The sequence below is a fragment of the Canis lupus genome, chromosome 8, assembly GCF_011100685.1.
Source record: "Canis lupus familiaris isolate Mischka breed German Shepherd chromosome 8, alternate assembly UU_Cfam_GSD_1.0, whole genome shotgun sequence".
NCBI lineage: Eukaryota > Metazoa > Chordata > Mammalia > Carnivora > Canidae > Canis > Canis lupus.
The window spans coordinates 27250962-27269998 of NC_049229.1; the positions used below are offsets into that span (position 1 = coordinate 27250962).

A 19037-nucleotide genomic window follows, 5' to 3' on the forward strand; every position below is an offset into this window, starting at 1 on the left:
TTGATGATTAATGATATTGAGCATCTTTTCATGTGTCTGTTGGCCATTTGCATGTCTTCTGTTATAAAAAAGTCTTCTCATATCCTCTATCCACTTTTTAATTGGATTGTTTGGTTTTTTTGCTGTTTAGTTGTATCAGTTCTTTATGTATTTTGGATATTAACCCTTTATCAGATATATAATAACTCTGAAAACATGTACACACACAGATTTCTGGAAAAATCAGCAGAAACTTCTTATAGGAATACTTACTTTGGTCTGTGATGGTAATGGCGGTGATGAATAGCTAACCTTTATGAGTAAACTATGTGCCAAGCACTGATCTCAGCACTCTACAGTGGCTCTATAGCCACTCTATAGTGGCTCCCTTAATCTTTCCAACAACCCTATTAATAGGTGCTATTAATAGTTTACATTTTACAGCTGAAGAACTGAGGGGTTTAGTAATTTTCCAGGGTCACGTAGCTTTTATATAAGATCTTCACACAAAATAACTTTCAAAAGTGTCCTTTTTTTAAAATGAATTATGTCTAGACCTCTTTGCTATGGATTTGAAGGTTGCCCATAACCTGGCCTACCCAATTTAATTATCTGTAGATTCCATTGCTATGAGGCATAATTTAAAATGAGACATTTAAGAATCTAGAATTTGTAGATGGCATGCGTGTATTGAAGGGAGCTGAACTAGGTGTTGTAAAAATTTATTCCGATTTCAGAAATATGTGATTCTGAGTTCCTGTATGTATTTCCTCCTGTGTATGTTCAGCTTTAAAAACTGTTGCAAGGATCCTTTATGTGACTAAGTAAACTTATTTCTAGGGGATAAAGAAATTATGAACTGAAGTTATTTTATTCCTGTACTCCAAAAGTAGAATCTTCGGCTTTGATTTTCTTTCTCTCTCTGCAAACAGAGATCTTTGCCCTCACTTGAAGCTTTCTTGAGAATAAAATTCCATTTGATTTGGTCACAGAATTGGAAAGACCAGATAGAAGTTTTTCTGAGACATAAATCTTCCTGAGACATTTAATGACATCAGCGTGTCGTTAAAATGAGCATTTCAGGGGCACCTGGGTGGCTCAGTGGTTGAGTGTCTGCCTTTGGGTTGGGTCGTGGTCCCAGGGCCCTGGGATCAAGTCCCACATTAGGTTCCCTGCAGGGAGCCTGCTTCTCCCTCTGTATTTTTCACAAATAAATAAAATATTTAAAAATAAATAAATAAAATGAGCATTTCTAATTCCACTGTGCCTCTGTTTCAGATATTTGAGAATTGAGAGGTATTTTACATTTCTTGGTATTTTGAGATGATTAGCTGAATAAATTGCTATTTTATTCAATAGGTGGGTTTTCAGAAAAGACATATGAATGGAGCTCAGAAGAGGAGGAGCCAGTGAAAAAGGCAGGACCAGTACAAGTCCTCATTGTCAAAGATGACCATTCCTTTGAGTTAGATGAAACTGCACTAAATCGGATTCTTCTCTCGGAGGCTGTCAGGGACAAGGAGGTTGTTGCTGTATCTGTTGCTGGAGCATTCAGAAAAGGAAAATCATTCCTGATGGACTTCATGTTGAGATACATGTACAACCAGGTATGTAAGAAGTGCTTTAAAATGTTTTCTTGTTTCTGTGCTTTTGTCACTTTGTGTTTTTATTTAGTAGTGCTCAGTATTTCCACTTACATTTGTTATATACCCTAAATATGAACTAGTTTAAAAATGCGGTGGTATAAAAAAAAAATGTATAACCATTCGACCTTCTGTGCTTTGGACACCAAACACTATATAGGCCACTTTTATCTGAAGTCACTTTGCCACATTTCCCGTAAAATATAACATATTTTTATTCTTGGGTTGCCTGGGTGGCTCAGTGGTTGAGCGTCTGCCTTTGGCTCAGGTCGTGATCCCAGAGTCCCGGGATCGAGTCCCACATCAGGCTTCTGCATGGAGCATACTTCTCCCTCTGCCTATGTCTCTGCCTCTCTCTCTGTGTGTGTGTGTGTGTCTCTTATGAATAAATAAAAATAAAATCTTAAAAAAAAAAAAACATGTTTATTCTTTTAGAAAGAGACATGGCATAGTGATATGATTATCAATCTTACACATTAGAATGTTTAAAATGTGTCAAATAACTTCTATCATAGCTTTTTTATCATAATCATTTTCCCATGGCATTTATTATGACATTTTTCTTTTTTTTATTATGACATTTTTCAAGCATGCAGCAAAGTTAAAAGAATTTTACAGTGAACACCTAGGTATTAACTACCTAGATTTTACCATTAACATTGATATTCTTGCTTTATCACATGTGTCTCCAGCTGTTCTTCCCTCTTTATAGCCATCATTGCATCTTATTTTTTTATTCATTTCAAAGTAAATTGCTGAGATTGGTACACTTCCTCATGAATATTACAATATACATCATTATCATGTATTTCAGTACTTGGTTTTTTTCTTTTGTTATAAAATTTGCATTACAGTTACATACACAAATCTTGGGTGTACATTGCTTATTATTATTATTTTTTGAAAATGCATAGGCCAAATGGGCCCAAATCTATCAAGTATATCTTGCTGTTACCCCAGGAAGTTCTCTCTTATGTTTTCCCACTCGATTCTCATCTTAGCCCACCCCCAGAGGCAACCAGCAGTGTCATAACATTTGACACCAATGGGGCACAGAAATGACACTTTAAGGGATCTAGGATAAACCAAAAGTAGAAGGGTATAGGGAGATCAGAGTTGAGGAACAGAAGATTGGGCATGGAGAGCATACCAGTAATTTTTTTTTTCATCCTTTTACCCATAGCAGTTCTGTTGCAAATGTGGATGTGGAGGCAGAGAAACTTTGTGTTATGTTTTTATACCATAATTATTCATTTGGGATTGATCTTTTTTATAAAAATATTTTATTTGTTTATTTGAGAGAGATAGCAAGAGAGCATAAGCAAGGAGGAAAGGGAGGACCAGGCTCACCTCGAACAGGGAGCCCAACCTGGGGCTCCATCCCAGGACCCCAGGATCATGACCTGAGCTGAAGGCAGATGCTTAACTGACTGAGCCACCGGGCACCCCTGGGATTGATCTTTTATAGTTGGGTTTTTTTTAATAGTTTTGTAAAATTAACTTTAATATCTTCTATCTCTAGCTTCAGTTCAAACAAATCAGGAATAGCACTACCAAAATACTTTAGGCTTTGAAACCAAAGAGAAATCTTGTCATTCTCTGTTTGTAGTGTATCCACAGGAGTATACTACTTAACACAGGTGGGAAAATTAAGTGAACAAAACTAGTATTAGTATTAGTTTCCATTCTTTGGGACTATAAGTTTTAGGCTATTCATAGTTTTAACTGTAAAATAAACATGAAAATTAAATGCTCAATAACACTTGTCATGTTGCTTGTGTTAAATAGCACTTGCCAGATTTAAGTAACAGATTTGTTGTGTTTTTGTTTTTGTTTTTCTGAAGCGCACTACTAGGTGCCTCTCCTCTTGCTATTCACTCCCTCCACCCCCAATACCAAAACTTTTGTGTATATTATTGTGTATATCCTGACATAATTTCCTTTCTCCTGTCTTTATTTCTTTGCTTCTAGAATGCCCACTCCAAGTTTGCTCACCTGGAAAATTCCCAAACATTCATCAAGTTGTAGCACAAATACCACCTCTCCTATTAAGTCTTTCCTGACCAAGAGTTAGTTATTTCTTTCTTGTGCTATCTATGCCTAATGTACATGGCCATTTTGGCATGCATATGTTGCAACATGATGGTTTATTAGCATGTCTGTCTTTTTTATTAGGTTGTGAGCTTCTCTGGTCTAGAATGATATCTTTGTATTCCCAGGACCTCCAATATAATATAGTAGATGGTGCTTGTCTAAATATAATAAATATATAAATATATTAATATATTATAATAATATATTAATAAATAATAAATATAATAAATATATAAAATATATAAATAATAATATTTTAGATGAATAAAGTAGTTGTATCAACACAATATATGTGAATATGTTGTTTCCTTTTGACTATAGTTGGAGACAGATACAAACCAGAATTGCTGTGTAGAAAAATCTATATCACATATCCAATTCCATATCACAAAATTTCTTAATTTATAGGAATCAGTCGACTGGGTTGGAGATTACAATGAACCATTGACTGGTTTTTCATGGAGAGGTGGGTCTGAACGAGAGACCACAGGAATCCAAATATGGAGTGAAGTCTTCCTTATCAATAAACCTGACGGCAAGAAGGTATAATGCAAACTTCATAAAGAAAATTGAGTTTGCACTTACAAGAGCTACCACTTTTCAAGGTCCTCAAAAATGATCTTTTGAAAACTAATTTTGGCTATTTGACATGAAGATTAAAAGGGAAGTGGGGTGGGTAGCATCCTATTGTGTGTTCCTGTTTCTCTTTCTATTGATCAAGGTGGCAGAATCATTGGGACAGTAGAACGGCAGATCAGCAAGCTAACATCTATACTTTGTTTCAATGCTATTCCTATTATATTGGATTACCTGTGAAAATTCATCATTATAGTATTGAGCTAATTAATATTTTTATTTTCTGTGGCATTCATGGCATATATAAAAAAATTACCTATTAAGTATCCATTGTTCATGGTTTGCTTTAGTCCTTACAGTGTTAACTTTGTAGTAACCCTAACACTACACCTGTCCTATAAAATATCAATGATGTACTCTACTTGCCTACAGGTTGCAGTGCTATTGATGGATACTCAGGGAACCTTTGATAGTCAGTCAACTTTGAGAGATTCAGCCACAGTATTTGCACTCAGCACAATGATCAGCTCAATACAGGTATGGAATAAGATAAATCCATTTTGATGGTTGTTTCTTTAACTAAAACTTATGAATATATGTATTCCTATATACATGTGGTAGTAAGACAACAGAAATGGTAAATAGGTTATTTGCCTCAATTAGCATACAAGTTTTTATGATTTCCATAAGAGTAGAATTGTTTTGGTAACTGTCATCTAATTTCTTATCAGTTTTCAAACTGCCTATAGTCAGAACATTTTGTATTATCTTATTGATAATTTTTTCTGTTTAAAGACTACAACAAACTCAATAATATTGTCTTATAATATATGCAGATAGATATGAAACTACCTATTATAAGTTACATTTACCTTTATGTTTCAACAAGACTTATAAATGTGATTTTATACAGCCAGTAGAAATATTTCTGAGTATAAAAACATTTATATGCTTTCCCAGCTTTTTTTTAGAGAGAGAGAGCATGTATGAGTGGGAGAGTTGGAGAGGGAGAGAGAGGATCCCAAGCAGGCTTCATGCTCAGCACAGAGCTTGATGCAAGGCTCTCAATCTCATGACTCTGAGATTATGACCTGAGCTGAAATCAAGAGTCAGATGCTTAACTAACTGAGCCACTGAGGCACCTCCTTTTTTTCTTTATAGATGCTTTCCCAACTTTTTAAAACACTTAACAATAAATAAATAAATAAATTAATTAATTAATAAAACACTTAATATACATTTAGCATTTAGGTAAGGAAATGCCTTACAAAATTTTTTATCTTTGGGGTGCTTAGGTGGCTCAGTCATTTGAGCCTCTTACTCTTGATTTGGGCTCACGTCATAATTTTAGGATCCTGGGATCAAGCCCCACACCAAGCAAGCTCTATGCTCAGTGCGGCGTCTACTTGGTATTCTCTTTCTTCCTTTCCTCTGCCCCTCCTCCTGCTTCTGTGTTCTATAAATAAATACAATCTTTAAAAAAAAAAAAGTTATCTTCCTTTCCTTTTTTCTTTGTCTTTTTAAAGTATTGTTTTTGAGGTTATTGTAGGCTTTACAAATTGTCCTCAAAGTCATTGCAGAGTTTTACTATAGCCATAAAACATATAGCATGAAAGATTTTAAGACAGTTTTTAGATATTTTCTGTTCATTAGAAAGAGCAAGAAGAAACAGTGGCCAAGAAACGGACATTTAGAGAGAGGTAAGATAGTTTAAAAAGGTAGGGAAGGCAAAGTGGTTGGGATAAATAAGTCAAGGCTGGAATTATAAATGAGCAGAGAATGAAGCTAGTGAACCAGCAACAAGGGTTTCACGTGGTTAGAACAACAAGAGGGTGGATAGAAGGAAAACTGAATTTTTTTTTAAAAAAAGCTTTAAGATGTAAGTCATGATTGTAACCTGTGTTTGACTAGCTTTTAAAAATAGACCTCTTGAATGAGCCTTTAAAATACTGGCTTAGGGGATCCCTGGGTGGCTCAGCGGTTTGGTGCCTTCCTTTGGCCCAGGGCGCGATCCTGGAGTCCTGGGATCAAGTCCCATGTCAGGCTCCCGGCATGGAGCCTGCTTCTGCCTCCTCCTGTGTCTCTGCCTCTCTCTCTCTCTCTCTCTGTGTGTGTGTCTATCATAAATAAATAAATAAATAAATCTTAATAAAATACTGACTTAAAATCTAATTTCTTCATAATCAACAGTATAAGCAAGCCAATTAAGACAAGATTGATTTTGCCTTTTTAATATTTATATATTTTACCTGAAGGTATTGAATATTTTCACTGAAAAATTTAAGTCCCTAGTAATGACTTTTTATTATCTGAGAAATAGTCTGTTATTTAAATAAGTACACAAAGTATACTCTTTGTGTCAATACATAAAAATCCTTAACTTTTTTTGAAATTACCTCCCCAAAAAAAACAAAGAATGTTATCTTAGTGCTGTGATCTGTTCATGAAGCAGTAGTGTATATGGATATGAGCATGATATTCAGAGCCTAACTTCAATGTGATAGAACTTTCTATAGACTTAACAATTCTTTTGAAGATTTTATTTATTTATTTATTTATTTTATTTATTTATTTATTTATTTATTTATTTATGAGAGACACACAGAGAGAGAAAGAGACATAGGCAGAGGGACTCAATCCTGTGGGGAGCCCGATGCGGGACTCGATCCTGGAATCATGACCTGAGCCAAAAGCAGATGCTCAACCACTGAGCCAGCCAGGTGCCCCTAGCCTTAACTAAATTAGTCAATTATGAAAAAGTCAATGTAGTTTTTCTTTTTTTTTTTTTTTTTAATTTATTTTTTATTGGTGTTCAATTTACTAACATACAGAATAACACCCAGTGCCCGTCACCCATTCACTCCCACCCCCCGCCCTCCTCCCCTTCTACCACCCCTAGTTCGTTTCCCAGAGTTAGCAGTCTTTACGTTCTGTCTCCCTTTCTGATATTTCCCACACATTTCTTCTCCCTTCCCTTATATTCCCTTTCACTATTATTTATATTCCCCAAATGAATGAGAACATATAATGTTTGTCCTTCTCCGACTGACTTACTTCACTCAGCATAATACCCTCCAGTTCCATCCACGTTGAAGCAAATGGTGGGTATTTGTCATTTCTAATAGCTGAGTAATATTCCATTGTATACATAAACCACATCTTCTTTATCCATTCATCTTTTGTTGGACACCGAGGCTCCTTCCACAGTTTGGCTATCATGGCCATTGCTGCTAGAAACATCGGGGTGCAGGTGTCCCGGCGTTTCATTGCATTTGTATCTTTGGGGTAAATCCCCAACAGTGCAATTGCTGGGTCATAGGGCAGGTATATTTTTAACTGTTTGAGGAACCTCCACACAGTTTTCCAGAGTGGCTGCACCAGTTCACATTCCCACCAACAGTGTAAGAGGGTTCCCTTTTCTCCGCATCCTCTCCAACATTTGTTGTTTCCTGCCTTGTTAATTTTCCCCATTCTCACTGGTGTGAGGTGGTATCTCAAGACAAAATTTACATATGGGTTATTCAGATCTAGATTATTATTTTGGTGTGCTTATAAGAATGGTTATTTTATTGACTATTAAGTTAGGTTCATAAATAATTTTAATATCCATCTCCAGAGCAGGTGGCTGTTGTATTTCTGGAACAATTTTATGAACATTGTACATTGTTTATTGTCTGTCAAGCTTTCTTTACTACTCTTTCAAGATCTTATAAATACCATTATATAAAATACATGTAAGAGAGTTTGATTTTATGAAAATTAATATTTATAAAAATAAAGAATGACAAAGTGTGTGCTTCAGATTATGCTATTTATTTTACCATTTTGACTTTATTTCTTAATCAAGGTATATAACTTATCCCAGAATGTCCAGGAGGATGATCTTCAGCACCTCCAGGTAACAATATGTATATTCTTTTTTACATATTTGGTAATCTTTTGAGGGTGTATTTTGTTGGGCCTTCTACTTGAACACTTAATACAGAAAGATTTAAAAACATAATCAAATGGAGGTTGTCCTATTTCCAGGCTTCTTGTTTCAGCCCTGTATGGTTATGTTCTTTCTGATTCAGTTTTCATACTTCTTTGTTACTGTAAAGCTACTTGCTATTGGCCCTATATGTGAAAATATATGGCAAATTAGAGTAGAGAAAAGAATCTTTGGTTTAAAAATGGCCCAAAATGAGAAGTTGATCTAGTTTTAAAATAAGTTACTCACAGAGGTGAAAAGTACACCATAGGGAATATAGTCATTAATATTGTAATAATGTTGTATGGTGACAGTGACTATGCTTATCATAGTAAGTATAGCATAATGTACAGGATCATCAAATCACTGTGTTGTACACCTGAAACTAATATAACATTGTATGTTAACTGTACTTTAATAATACATTTTATAAACATTTCTGTTCTATATGCTGTCCTCAGAGTATTGTTACAGCAAAAATGCAGAGAAAAAAAACCTGAAGTTGAAGGCTTATGGTCAGAGATTTAATAATTATAGTCTGATATCAGTTGTATGCCAGACTTCTTTTCCTATGGACTTATACCTAAAAACTATGAAGAGCTGGGGGATCCCTGGGTGGCTCAGAAATTTGGCGCCTGCCTTTGGCCCAGGGCGCGATCCTGGAGTCCCGGGATCGAGTCCCACATCAGGCTCCCGACATGGAGCCTGCTTCTCCCTCTGCCTCTCTTTCTCTCTCTTTAGGTCTATCATGAAATAATAAATAAATAAATAAATAAATAAATAAATAAATAAATAAATAAATAAATAAATAGTAAGTAAATAAGTAAATAAATAAATCTATCTTTAAAAAAAAACTGTGAAGAGCTTCCTGATGATAATTCATAAAATTCTACTTTAGATCTGAAAGAGACTTCAGTAGACACCTAATTTCCCTTTCATTTTTACAGATGAGGTAAATTTGGCTGAAAGTAGTAAATGACTTGCCTAAATATGGGTAATTGGTGGTAGAGTGGGACTAGAAATCTGGGCATCTCCTGGGCTTAGGGCTCCTTCCACTCTCCAAGCAACATTTAAATCTCAAGTAAAAGATTAAATATTTCCTTAAGATAGTTTACATCTCTGTAACACTTTCTGCTCCCTTTCAATGCATGTTATTTTGGTTACATATCAAAATCTATTTCTCTGATAGCTTCCCTCTGCATATTTTATAGAAAATTTTGCTTTAAATATATAATCTATCTTGGCAATAAAGGCCATGTACAAATTTAACAGACAACAAAGGATGATAAAGCAAGGTAACCTGTAATGTTGGAAATAGCATTTGGAGTTCATATCGAGAATTGTTCCCACGTATATTTCTAGTATATCACCCTGATCATTTACGACAAATAGGCAATAAACTAAATAATTGTTTCTTATAATAAGTACAATTTACTTCTTCAGGCCTGTGTCATAACCTAGCCAATTATTTTCCAAGTTAATGGCATAACACTGTTCAATACCAGTGTAGGGATTCCTTAAGAAGGCTGACTTTGGACTTTGATATTGAGTAAGTAAACTTTTTCTGAGACCATTTAAAATTTTTCCTGTAAATGACAACACCTCAGCCTCCTCAGAAAAAGATTGTGAATTCCAATTATGTTAGTAGATGTTTCTAATCAGAGTGTTAATCACTGGACCAGCTGCCTTTTAGACATGATATTCCAGACTTTCACTGAGTCACTCTAATCAGATGCTTAGTAATTACCCTTGGCTTCCTAGATGCTTCTGCAAGAGAGGCAGGGTGGTGCTGTGGGAATTATCCTAAAGAGGAAGGGGTGGGAATCCTCTGTGTCAGTGTTCCACCTTGGCTCTGAGAAGCCACTTTGGCTTGTCAGTCTTGTGGATGAAGTGGCATTTCCTGTGTACAGCTGGGGAAACCCAGTGGGCTGGTCTGGATGAACTGCTCAACAGAGGCCTAATCACAGTCACTGCCTCAGGTCTTTGTTCTCTGAGACCTTACATTTCTGGCAACACAAAAACTGATATGGTGCCTCTCAACTGGGAGCAATTAAAAACAAGAGAAGGCAGTACATCTGATTGTATTTTTCAGCCAAATACCTTTATGCCTTTGTAGTAATTTAGTCCGTTGTGCCATTAAATTTCCTCAGGCAACAACTTTTATAAATATGTCCAACATAGTTTATGGCCCTCTGGTCTGATCTGTGCAAGTTCTGCTTTGAAAGGTTACTTTCCATGTTACTTTTTTTCCTGTCTTCCCTACAAAAAACTTTTTACACTCTTGATATAAAGGTATTAGCCTGAAGTGGAAACTTAATTTTTAACATGTACTTTATGTCCTTAATTTTTTATTTAAAAATTTACTGTAGTTCTGCTTTATCTAATACCTAGTTCCTTAAAATGATTATTGTAACCTTACTAATACAGTATTATGTCTTAGCGAGGAAGAAGAAGAATGGAAAAAAGCACAGAAGTAAAGCTTTGCTGATACTGATATTTTCTCTATGTGTGTGTGCGCATGTGTGTGGATGTGTGTGATTTTCCATCTAGCTTTTCACTGAGTATGGCAGACTGGCAATGGAGGAAATATTCCTGAAACCATTTCAGGTGAGTGGAGGGTAAAATGGTGGTAAATTCTTATTAAATTTTTCTGAAGAGTATAACCAAGTATCTTAATTGAGAGGGTCACTTTTCTTCTTTTTTTTATTTCATTCAAAAAGTTCTTTGATAACTTTGTTAATGCTACTTGATGCAAGTAGGTGATTAAATAGGGAAACAAAGCTGAATTAACAGATAAAAATGATTCTTAAATGAAAAGTCAATTTATATCAAGCAAACAAAATATCTGTTGTATTTAAAAACTGTTTTTAAGAAGAGAACTAAAAGTGAAGGGAATTCAGTTTAAAAGCAGTATTAGGGATGCCTGGGTGGCTCAGCAGTTAAGCATCTGCCTTTGGCTCAGGACGTGATCCTGGAGTCCTGGGATTGAGTCCCACATCGGGCTCCCTGCATGGAGCTTGCTTCTCCCTCTGTCTATATCTCTGCCTCTCTCTCTCTCTTTATGTCTCTCATGAACAAATAAATAAAATCTTTTAAAAAAAAAAGCTGTATTAAAGTGTAAAGTTTAGCCAGTGGTGTGCTGATAAATATTTACAACTGGCTGGCAAGGAGGGAAGGAGGTGGTTCTGATTGAAAGCATTTGCGGATTTCTGAGGTACAAATACCTTTACCACAGCTGATTTCAAGCTGTCAACATGATGTCAACTGACTCGTAAAATTCTTCAGACTTTCACAGCTGGTCCTTGTGAGCCTATAAGAGCCAGCTCTCCACTATTTAGCACACTGAGAAAGTAGAACCCATAGCAAGACAGATCATTTGAGGACTGGATTAGCCATGGGGCATACCCTGGCAGAGGGCATCTTTGGTATGGGAATTCCTGGTAACAGAGAAATTGGATGGTGTTTCTCTGTGCATTTGTATGTACAAGTGGTTAGTGACTTGAGGTTTACCTGTAATAGGAAAATTAAGAAGGGTTAAACCTTAAAAAACCTTACTGCACACAGACTTTAATTCTCTTCTCTTAGAAGCTTTATTTCATTCCTCAGCACATATTTTAGGTCTACTTACATGTATTCTCTGCTCTTTCACCTCCTTAGTGTTAAGTACTTCACCTTCTGGATTAGTTCATTCATCCCAGTTTTCTCCCATAGCATTTTTATTAACCGTTTTCATATGCTTAAAGGCCTTCCAAACCCTAGGCCTTAGAAATAGATTTGACTCACCACACACACACACACACACACACACACACACACACACACACAAATGATAAGTATGTGAGGTGATGAATATGTTAACTAACCTTATTGTGGTAATCATTTCACAATATATATTCACATTATCATATTATAGATCTTATACACAACATTGTAGGTCAATTATATTTCAGTAAAGCTGGGGAAAAAAAGATTTGAATCCTCTTTGTAAGATAAAATAAAACCCAACTTTTCATGTCTCTTTTGGTGGAGATTTAATTACTAGTGAACAGCTCAGTCCATGCCAGTGTTATGGTTAAACTGAAAATTGGTGGGAAATAACATTAGAGGAGGCACATAATAGCATATTGTTGTATTAGGATACACCTCCTGTTTCTCACAATTTCTCATTCAGATTGGGCCTATATATGGAAAATTGGGAATTAGTTTACTTTATTATATTTAAGGACCCTTTATTCATACAATTTCAAAACATTCATCTACAGAATAAATTCTTTGATAGTGATTTCAGCCACTTTAAGGCAAAATATTCTTGGTCAAATATCCATGGTGACTGTAATTGCCAAGTCCTACCGGAGAAAAATACATGACTTCCCTGAGGAAACTAAAGGCTCCTGTTTGCCTGCTTGGGCTATACATTAAAGGAAGAGATATGATGATGGGGCTGAGGAAAAGAACAGCTGTCTAAGCAAGCTACTTTATCCTGTGTTCCGTCCAGAGAGTGATTTAGGTGCTCTGAAAGCTGTACAAATCGGAATAAGTATGCATCTGGCTAGATAGAATCAAGTCATTGGTATGCAACAGGATTCTCCCCGTGCCCACGTTTAGGTCCATGAAATGTCTAGAAAACATGTATAACAATAATTTATTGAGCATTTATTTGTGCCAGGTACTGTGCTAAGAATGTTTCTTACATTATTCAATGCCAGTCACTATAGTTATATAAAAATAAATAATGTTGTTGCTTCTTTGCTCTTTCTCTTTTTTAACTGATAAGGAAACACTGTGGCATAAAGGAGTTGAGAAACTTGTTCCTGGTCATGTAATCTCTTTTAAGTTGCAGAGCTGCTCATCAACCTAGGGAGGCCACAAGCTCTACACCCTGGCACATCCACCAGCCTTCAGTGCTTCTCCTCTCCTCTCTAATCCTAGGCACTTACTGAGCTATATCACATAGTATTAGATTTGAATGTGCATATCCTGTCTCACTAAATTATAAATACCTTGAGAGCAAGAGCTTTGTAATTTACTTTTTTGTAATCTAGTACACCTAAGTTCGCACAGCAGATGTTTAATGTTTGCTAATCATAGTGATATATACATATTTGGGATTGTATATAGTTTGCATAGAAGTAAATCCATTGGGCTCAAAATTGAAAGACCTGGATTCAAAGTCTGGTTTAGCTATTACATATCCAGTATATCTAGTATTACCTCTTTATGTTTTTAAGATAAGATCCATAAACAGTATTAAGTCATAAGTTGGTCTGAGAGTGTCCAAAATTTTTGTACTGGGCATGACCCCTTGAACTGGAGAAACACAATCACCAAGTTCTCTTTTAGTAGGTAAAGGTAGTAGAGTTTCTGAATTGAAAGTATTAGTTGTTAAGGGTGCCTGAGGTGGCTCCATTGGTTAAGCATCTGACTCTGGATCTCAGCTCAGGTCTCGAGCTCAAGGTCATGAGCTCAAGACCTGCATTAGGCTCCATGCTGGGCGTGGAACCTACTTAATTAAAAAAGTATCAGTTGTTGGGTGGCAATACGGAAAAAAATAAAATAGCATTTCATTAGTTAAAACTAACAGAAAAAGGTTACATGTTTTCAGTTAGCAATAGTGATCGTCTATGGTATACCAGATTTAAAGGGGATCCTAAAGATGTTTCAAGTAGTTAGACAAGACTGCAACTGCTCTGAAGCAAGGAGATAAACCTTGGCTACTGGATCAGGGAATAGGCCATGAAAGGCAATGGGTCGTTGATGCATGCATGTTGTAATTTAATATCTGCTCTGGCCTATATGTAAAAAAGAAAGATTTATGTGCTTTGGAAGGTATTAATCTAGACTCTTACAAATTCTTCTCCAGTTTTTCTGCTTATGTCCTTGGTGATTTGCTCAGAGAGATTCTTCACTTTCTTTTTGAGTTGTACAGCCTGTAGGTATTTTTAGCCAAAAAGGGACATTGGTTCTTCAAGTGGATTTTTTGCTTGCTCTATCTGTAGGTGTCCCTATTGATGGGTTCCCAATTCTTAAAGAATAGAGGCTATTTTGTCTTGTTTTTATCTCGAGGGCCACAAATTTGTTTTGATTTCTACCTTGCTGACTATTCCAGCCCCTATGAAAAGTCAGCTATATATTGGAAATTTTTAAATTGATGATTTCTCATTCAAGTTTTTTTCTTCTGGGCCTGAGATTTAAAGAGAGAACAGCTGGAATGTCACAGTGAGAAGAGTTCACGCTTCTATCAAGTACAACTGGTTTTTCGCCACTCTGCACTGGGCAAAATGACTAGAAGGAAAAACTCACCTCAAAAGAAAGAATCAGAAACAGTCCTCTCTCCCACAGAGTTACAAAATTTGGATTACAATTCAATGTCAGAAAGCCAATTCAGAACTACAATTACAAAGCTACTGGTGGCTCCAGAAAAAAGCATAAAGGACTCAAGAGACTTCATGACTGTAAAATTTAGATCTAATCAGGTAGAAATTAAAAATCAATTAAATGAGATGCAATCCAAACTAGAGGTCCTAATGACGAGGGTTAATGAGGTAGAAGAATGAGTGAGTGACATAGAAGACAAGTTGATGGCAAAGAGGGAAACTGAGGAAAAAAGAGAAAAAACAATGAAAAGATCATGAGGATAGGTTAAGGGAAATGAGTGACAGCCTCAAAAGGAAAAATCTATGTTTAATTGGGGTCCCAAGGGCACCGAAAAGGACAGAGGTCCAGAATATGTATTTGAACAAATCATAGCTGAAAACTTTCCTAATCTGGGAAGAGAAACAGGCATTCAGATCCAGGAAATAGAGAGATTCCCCCCTAAAATCAATAAAATCCGCTCAACACCTCGACGTTTAATTTTTTTTTCTTCTGATTCCTGTATTTTACGTGTGAACCCATTTGAAAAAGAGAAGACCGGGTTCCCTTTACTTCAGCTATTTAGATACCCAAAAGATTGTTTGAAAATTTCCTGAAGTCTATTTATAATATTTCCTATGATTGATCTTTATATTGTTTACAACTTTGAATCTTTGACCAATTAATCTGTAAAAAAAAAAAAGTCTAATGAAAGGTCTTACGTGGTGTTTTGTCTATTTTTTCTTGCCCTCTAAAGGCTATTAAAATGTTTTAATTTATTATTCTTTCTACTACTACTATTATTTTGAAGAGCTGGGGTTTTTTAAATGTTCTCCTGGTCTTTTTCTACCCTCCTGCTTTTAAGTACTTTTTTCCCACCTGAGGGACTAACAATTAAGTGAACTAGTTGGAACAAAACTGATGGTTCGGGTCAGTAAGTATCTAACAAAATCCTGAATTCTGCAGATTTCTGTCTTCTTAGGTTAAAGAAATTCCTTGAAACTCAACTCTAGACCAAGGTTTAAATTCAGCTTCTAGAGAACAGCCTTCTGGTCTAGCAAATTGAAGTTGTTTGGGGCAACGCAGCCAGTCCCTTTCTGCAAAAAAGTCCCTTGAAAATCGTTTAGGAGGTCAAGGGAAAGAGCAGAAGGAATGAAGGGGTACAGTGAGTGAGTGTTGAAGATAAAACAGAGATAAAAAAAAAAACATATACAAGGAAGATAGGTTTCAGAAGGTAAGAGTCAAATTGAGAGATGCTGTCTTAGATTCAGCATTTTGTTTTGAGGTCTCAGTTTACTAATTAAAGATGCTAACTAATGAGTGTTTGACATTTCATCTTCTAATTTTTATGAAACTCCACTTAACTGTATTAGTTATTTATTTTGGTATGTACGAAGATCACCATAATGACCACTGTTATTCTGAATTTTTTTGAAAAAGGTATTTTTTCTTATAAGTATAACAGTTAGGGTTATAGTACAGTACAAATAGAAAGCAGGCATCTTTCCAGGAGGAGGGTCCAGCTTGGATATATACAAGCCTTTAACAGGTTAGTCAAATGTGCTTTGAGGAGCAGCTTGGTTCCTCAAGCAGAGGTCAGGACAGTACTGTACGAGCAATAATCTCATAGTCATTGCTCCTGTGTTATGGACTCAGCACAGTGACTCACAAACTGACAAGATTCTGACATAATCAACACATGTATTTATATATTCCACATATTTATAATATTAGTAGCTATTAATATGCCATAATTTAGCCATTTTCCTGTTGTTGAGCATTTGGATTTTTTTCTGTTTTTCTCTACCATTTATACTAGTGCTGTAACACTCCTGAATAATTCCTGAAGGATATAGCCTCCAAAGGAAAGTTAACAAAGATAATGTTTTTGATGATTAAAAAAATATATGTGATCATTAGTGGGATATGCATAGCATAGGTCCCATCATTTGCCCCATTTGCTGGACTGGAATTAATTCATTAAAAAAGTATTTATGACCTCAAATACTTTTATCTGAGCAAATTAGGATAATCTGTATTTTTTATTTTTATCTCTACTTGTATGTAAGAGCAAATCAAGATTCAGTATTGTGGAAAAACTGATGACTTTGACATAAGAACTAAGATTCATAGAATTCCATACATGATAAATATAAAGCATACAAATTATCTTGGGAGGGGATGGGACTAGTGAGTATGCTATAGCTATCTTATTATACCAATTCATGAAAACTAATTAGTAAATATTCAGGAATTATATAAGCCAGTAATTAAACTGCTAGTAGCTTGAAATGAGCCATAGTGGGCATATTTAAACCACAGAAATGGTCAAGTGTTAAAAAAAAATCAAGGCATTTTGTTGTTGTTCTTGGAGAGCCAGTTTACCAGCACATCATTGGATGGGAACTTGGGAAGTTGATACTGTAGACAGATGGATAGATAGAATATAGGTCACTGATTTCAGAAAGTAAGACTTTGTATTTGATCCTGTTCTACACATGGTCCTCATTATATCGAATTAGGAAAATGCCCAGTGAAAAAGACCAAAAATGAAACTAAAGTTTCCCAAGAAAAATGCAAAATATAGCCAAATCCACATACTTGGTTTCATTTGTCCTAGTTCATGAACTTCTGTTTGCAAAAATTGCTTCCTAGCTAACGTCTGTTTTCAAAATACATATTTTAGGTAGAAATGTTCTAAATACAAATTATTATTTTATTCTGATGAAAATGGGCATCTATTAAATATAGTGAACTGTTTAAGATAGCAAATGGGGTATTTTATTTTTTAAAGATTTTATTTTTAAGCAATGTTTATAACCAAAGTGGGGCTCGAACTCACAGTCCCCCCAAGATCAAGAGTCACATGCTGGATCGACTAAGCCAGCCAGGTGCCCCAGTGGTATTTTTAAACTCTCCTCTCCACAAGAATCTCTTCTTTCCCCATAAAAGTCTGGGGGAAAAAATCCATAATGCAAACCAAGAAGTGTCCTGGTTTTAGGAGAGAAGATGTGAACCAAAGATTTTATATCCAGCAAAACTGACTTTCAAATAGAAAGTATAACAACAGTTATAAAAGGTCACAAACTTATCAACATGTAAGAATGCAAAGAATATTGTTTTCATGAGCCCTTAATGAGAAAGCTACTGAAGAATGAACTTCAGATTAACAGAGATGACATAATTTCACCAAAAGTAAGATAATCATAAACTCTGTGCCTCCTGATAGAAGAGCAGTCCACCAAAGAAATACGACCTGAGATCCAGGCTCTGTACCCAGCTGCCAATTTGCAGAAAATCCAGAGGACAGAAGAAAGAGCATGTTGAATTGCCTGTGAATATGCAGTAGCAAGATCCGAGTTATGGGAAACTTTACAGGTCAAAGTCTTAGATACTTTAATAGATAAACTGTAAGGGAAAAGAAGAAAGGAGGACAAACCCAGAGATCAAATGAGAATTAAGAGACATATTAACAGGGGCACCTGGCTGGTTCGTAGGTTGGGCGTCTGACTTCACCTCATGTTTTCAGGGTCCTGGGATCAAGCTCCGCATCAGGCTCCCCACTCAGTACTGAATCCACTTCTCTCCCTCTGCCTTGTGCGCACTCTCTCTCAAATAAATAAAATCTTTAAAGATATATCAACACATTTTAAGACTAAAGATTCTGTTAGAAACTCAGAAGGTATAAACTTTTAGAAAGATCGTTTAAAGATAGCAAACTTCATAAAAATTAGTGATTTTTTTTCTCAATTTTTTAAGAAACTAAAATTTGAAGTATCAATCTTATAAAAGCATGCTTTTAGGGGCATGTGGGTGGCGCAATCTGTTAAGCATTCAATCTTGGTTTCAGCTCAGGTCCTGATCTCAGGGTTGTGAGATTGAGCCCACGTCTGGCATCCTCAGCACAGTCTGCTTGAGAATCTCTTCTTCTCTTCCTCTGCTCCCTCCCACTCATGTTCTCTTTCACTCTCTCTAAAATAAGTAAATAAATCTTTTTTTAAAAGCATGCTTTTGTCAAGCTTCAGGTTGTAAACTACAGCACATGTTTTACACTTCCAGTTGAGGCAGTGCGGCAGGGGTTTTGAAGTAGCCCAGGTTTAAATGCTAGCTGTTCCATCTCAATGCCTTTCGCCAAGTCACCTATTGTCAGATGGCGGGGATTTTTATATTATCGCTTCTGAAAAGGGTTACAAATTATAACCTATCTCTTGGCAGTTGCAGGAATGCATGAAATATCATGTGTATAATCCCTGGTATTATGGTTGACATATAATAGGCACTAAAAGGAAAGCTGCTATTACTTTGGTTTCAAGAGGTCTGGAGTGGGACTTAAGAATTCTATACTTTTAAAAGCCTCCCAATGATTCTAATGATTGTTCTAATTTTAGAAACTGCAGTCCCTAAAAAATCCTTCTGGATGTGAA

The 19037-nt window shown here is 35.8% G+C and overlaps 1 protein-coding gene across 5 annotated transcripts in view; it reads left to right on the forward strand.

The window, feature by feature from the left end:
* ATL1 (atlastin GTPase 1) overlaps positions 1–19037 on the forward strand; it is a 101093-nt gene that overhangs the window by 67201 nt on the left and 14855 nt on the right. For all 5 annotated transcript variants that reach the window (XM_038544675.1, XM_038544676.1, XM_038544673.1 and 2 more), the window contains exons 3-7: positions 1339–1586; positions 4125–4259; positions 4725–4829; positions 8140–8190; positions 10813–10869. In XM_038544675.1, the coding sequence (XP_038400603.1) occupies positions 1339–1586; positions 4125–4259; positions 4725–4829; positions 8140–8190; positions 10813–10869 (596 nt within the window). The remainder of the gene's footprint in view (positions 1–1338; positions 1587–4124; positions 4260–4724; positions 4830–8139; positions 8191–10812; positions 10870–19037) is intronic.